The sequence below is a fragment of the Octopus bimaculoides genome, chromosome 17 (genome assembly GCF_001194135.2).
Source record: "Octopus bimaculoides isolate UCB-OBI-ISO-001 chromosome 17, ASM119413v2, whole genome shotgun sequence".
Lineage (NCBI taxonomy): Eukaryota > Metazoa > Mollusca > Cephalopoda > Octopoda > Octopodidae > Octopus > Octopus bimaculoides.
Window position 1 is genome coordinate 3618630 of NC_068997.1, and position 4119 is coordinate 3622748.

Here is a 4119-nt window from a genome sequence, read left to right on the forward strand (position 1 = left end):
AAAGTCGTTCTTTGTATTCTAGAAATTACGAATGTATATATTTATCGAGCGAAATACTCACATGCGCGCATATGGGTGTGTGTGTGAGTGTGTGTGTGTGTGTGTGTGTGTGTGTGAGGGTGTGTGTGTGTGTGTGTGTGTGTGTATTTACATACGATTTCTGTCTGGCAGGATACACAGGTGCGTGAGCGAGTGCAAACACACACGCATACACACATGTATACATCTATTGCATGATGCTACCTGATTCACTTCAAATACTTGTATGTATGGTCTGAATGCAGGTTTAATCGACCGCAAAATAAGACGTTAATATTAACCCCTTCCCTACTAATCAACGTGAGTTATCTTCTCATTCATACTTTGGATTACGCTAAGTGCTGTTCCCAGCAGATAATACACTCGACATTTCACATCCATCTTAAGAGAGAATCTTCAGCAACGCTGTTAGGTTTGTGTAGCAAAAGAACTGTAGAGGTAGAATTCAATGAAATCTTCGCGCTCATACATACATATATGTATACATACATACGTACATACATACATATATACATGCATGCATGCATATATATATATATGCATATATGAATACCTACAAACGTTTATTCATACATACATGTACCTCTTTTAATTTCTTAAAGACATTGCCCAGCTTTTGAAATACTGTTGTATTACGATAGCATAGGCTTCGTATGTGTGTGTGTGCACGCGTGTGTATGTAGATATATATAATATATATGTATACTCATATATATATATATATATATATATATATATATATATATATATATATTCTCATGTATAAATATTTTATGAGCGGCGCTCGGATTACAGCGATTGTTTAGGTGTGGGTGAAACTTTTAGTAAAATGTTCCTCATTTGCCGTCCTCAATGCCTTTGCATGTTCATAAATGTGCGTGTATGTATGTGTGAACGTATGACCTAATGGTTAGGTTAGTGCTTTGTGCTCTTGGGCAAAACACTTCATCTCAGGATGCTCTGCGGTCATTTCGAGGCCTAGCGTATGGTATAACGTAGAATAATGAGTGAGTTATTGACTACAACATATTGTACATATTAAAATTAATTAAACTGTGTAATATTTGAGGAGTGATAAACATGAATTTTCTTATTTTCATCTTGATATTTTTATTTTCATCCTTACACTCTCATTAGCAACGTTCATCATATACATTTTGCAACAACCCCTTCAATTGGAAAAAAAACGAACATTCATATAACCAAACGAAAATGTTGCAATTATCCTAAAATTAGCAAAACATTCGCCCTCATTATTGACGACTCGGGTATTCTTCTTATCTAAAAACTATTTTTGTTTACAGTATTTCGTCTATCACCAATTCTATTATTTTTGCATATTTCAGTTGGATATCCTCTCTAAACGGATTTCTACGGCATCGTTTTGGAAAATTGAATCTACGGAACGAAGGTAATTGAGTGCAGTAGTTCTAATTATTTCATTGTTTTGTCTCATTTATATTTATACAGTTGCTTTACATCCTGTTCAATTAGTAAATTTTAAAATCATACTGGTGATCTACACTCACTGTTCTTCAATTCTTGTGTTTCTTTCTTGTTCAAAGAATCGGTATGTAGCCAACTTTAACCATAACGTACTTGATGCATTGAGTACACTTTATTGGTTTATGATAAAATGTGTGCGTGTGTGTGTGTGTGCGTGTACATTTGATCCATTATCCCTTGTCCAACAAAATTTATTTTATGTCACCTACGACTCACTAAAAACAACACTTATGGGAGCTCAATAATGAGATATGCCGTCTCTGTGTTTTCTCGTTATTAGTAGCATTTCCAAATTTCCCGCCATGATCTCTCATATGAATATTCAGTTCCACTGTAGACTTGTGTAGGTTGAAGTGCAGATGACAGACGAAGGTTATGGATTGACCGTATCACATTGGGAGATAGGATATTTGTGTATCGCCAAATGACTTTCAAATTTGAAATCGACTTGCAAGCTTTTTCAATCAACTCGTCTAGTGAGGAGAACGTTGCATTCAGTTGTCTTTCGAAGGACTTCAAATCGTTGGCATACCCCACAGCGTCGGGATTGCAATGACAGCATACACACACACATACGTAGAAGCACTCGTGCACACACTCATTCGAACACATGCATATACATAAACATATATACATATATACATATAGGCATACTCTCATGCACACAAACACATGCTTACTGCTTGTACCGGTGGGCAGGGGTGGAAGATTTAGCTGGTGGGACTGGGGTAAAAATTTAACCAACACTTAATTTAGACATAAAGAATCTTATCACATGCACTTATTCAGACACAGAACTTCCTTTTAGACAATTTATGTCTAGTTGGAAGTTTGCATGTAATACTTATATACACATTCTGCGGCGTATATATTCCCCGCATGTTGATCTGTCGCAGGAATACTCATTTTTGCCAGCTGAGTGGACTGGAGCAACGTCTAAATGAAAGGATTTGCACAGGAACACCACGCATCGCACCTATGTAACTCCTGATGCATTATGGAACTGAAAATCAAAATATCTCATCTACCGCATCCCATACCCACAATGCAACGAGAATTACATTAAAGGAAGACGGACAAAACTAACCAGCCGTTTAAACATACACAAACAGCAAACTGGAAATTCATCTTTCAGAAATGTTCATTGGCGCAAATGGAACTCTTCTTCAGCCGATTTTAAAGTACTCTTGGTGTAGCTCTCTATATATGCTTGTGATAAGATTTTTATGACTACATTATGTATCTGAGTCAAATTTTCACTCTCGTGTCACGACTACAGGTTTCTTCAACTTGCTCCACAGCTTCAAATTTCATTCGGTATGCTTATTCAGTTCCCTTCACAATCACCAAAAGATACAAGTTTAACCATTTTACAGTTGTAAACGTGTGCGTGCGTATGCTTGCGTGTTTGTGTCTATGAGTATGTAACTACTTATACGTTTATGTGCATTTGTATGTGTGTGCGTGTGTGTGGGGGCTTATGCGTATATATATATATATACATATACATATATATATATATATATATATATATATATATATATATATATATATATACATCCAGAAGCACGCTAACAGCTTACGAGTTTACGAGTGAAATGTAGGATTTAACGGTTTTCTATGAATTGATTTTGATAAAACTTTTCCCAGTTGGTTTGCACTCTATGGCAACGCCATTGTTATTTTTTTTATTATTCTGCATACCGTCCTTTCTTTTTTTTATTTCAGATTCTTCAGTTTTTGGGGTGAAACACGCTAATAGCTTTTGAACAAAAATAGCTCAGCTAGACATTTTTTTTTCTAGAAAATGGAGGGTAATGATACATATTAAGCATCTTTTGGGTATATATTTAACACAAAGCCATAATAATATTATAACATATATTGACATAATGAATTAGAAAGACACATGAGAACCAAGGAAGAAACGATTCGATTGTGGTACCTTCAAGACTGTGACAGCTAGGGATTTAAGGAATATTGGCCGCAGTTACGTAGGGAACCTGAACAAGCACCAAAACCATTTTCACCGCCTCTGGACTTCCTCATGTACTGAAAACCACCAGAAATCGCATCCTAGGTACCATGGCTTCCAAGCAAGAACCCTTAGAGCTGTCTCCCCACAGGAGTTTGAGGCTTCTATGGGACCTAAAGTATATGGCGTTTGACTTGAGTTGTGTTCTGTTTACTAATGAAACCAGAGTGACCCTTGACGAACCTGACGGTTGGGCAAATGTTTGTGTCTATTTTGGAGATGAGCGTCACCAACGTTTACGACGTCAACAACCGGGTGGAGGAGTCATGTTGTGGGCTGGTATCATTGGGGACAGACTTGTTGGCCCAGTCATTCAAAGGCTATTTGTGTAATTCACACACAACCTGAAGAATATGAAATAAAAAAGGAAAGGATGTTACACAGAAATATGAAAAACAGAACAATGGTGTTGCCATAGTGTATAAATCAGCTTGGAAACATTCGATCATAATCGATTCACAGAAAACCGATAAATTCTAAATTTCACTCGTAAACTATTAGCGTGGTTCTGGGTGTGTGCATGCATATGCATATATATA

At 36.5% G+C, this 4119-nt stretch overlaps 1 protein-coding gene across 1 annotated transcript in view; it reads left to right on the top strand.

Annotated features, from left to right (window-relative positions):
• Window positions 1-4119, top strand: part of LOC106879239 (mucin-like protein) — a 77172-nt gene that overhangs the window by 64905 nt on the left and 8148 nt on the right. Inside the window, exon 28 of the mRNA XM_052974115.1 lies at window positions 1386-1450. Coding sequence (XP_052830075.1) covers window positions 1386-1450 — 65 coding nt within the window. The remainder of the gene's footprint in view (window positions 1-1385; window positions 1451-4119) is intronic.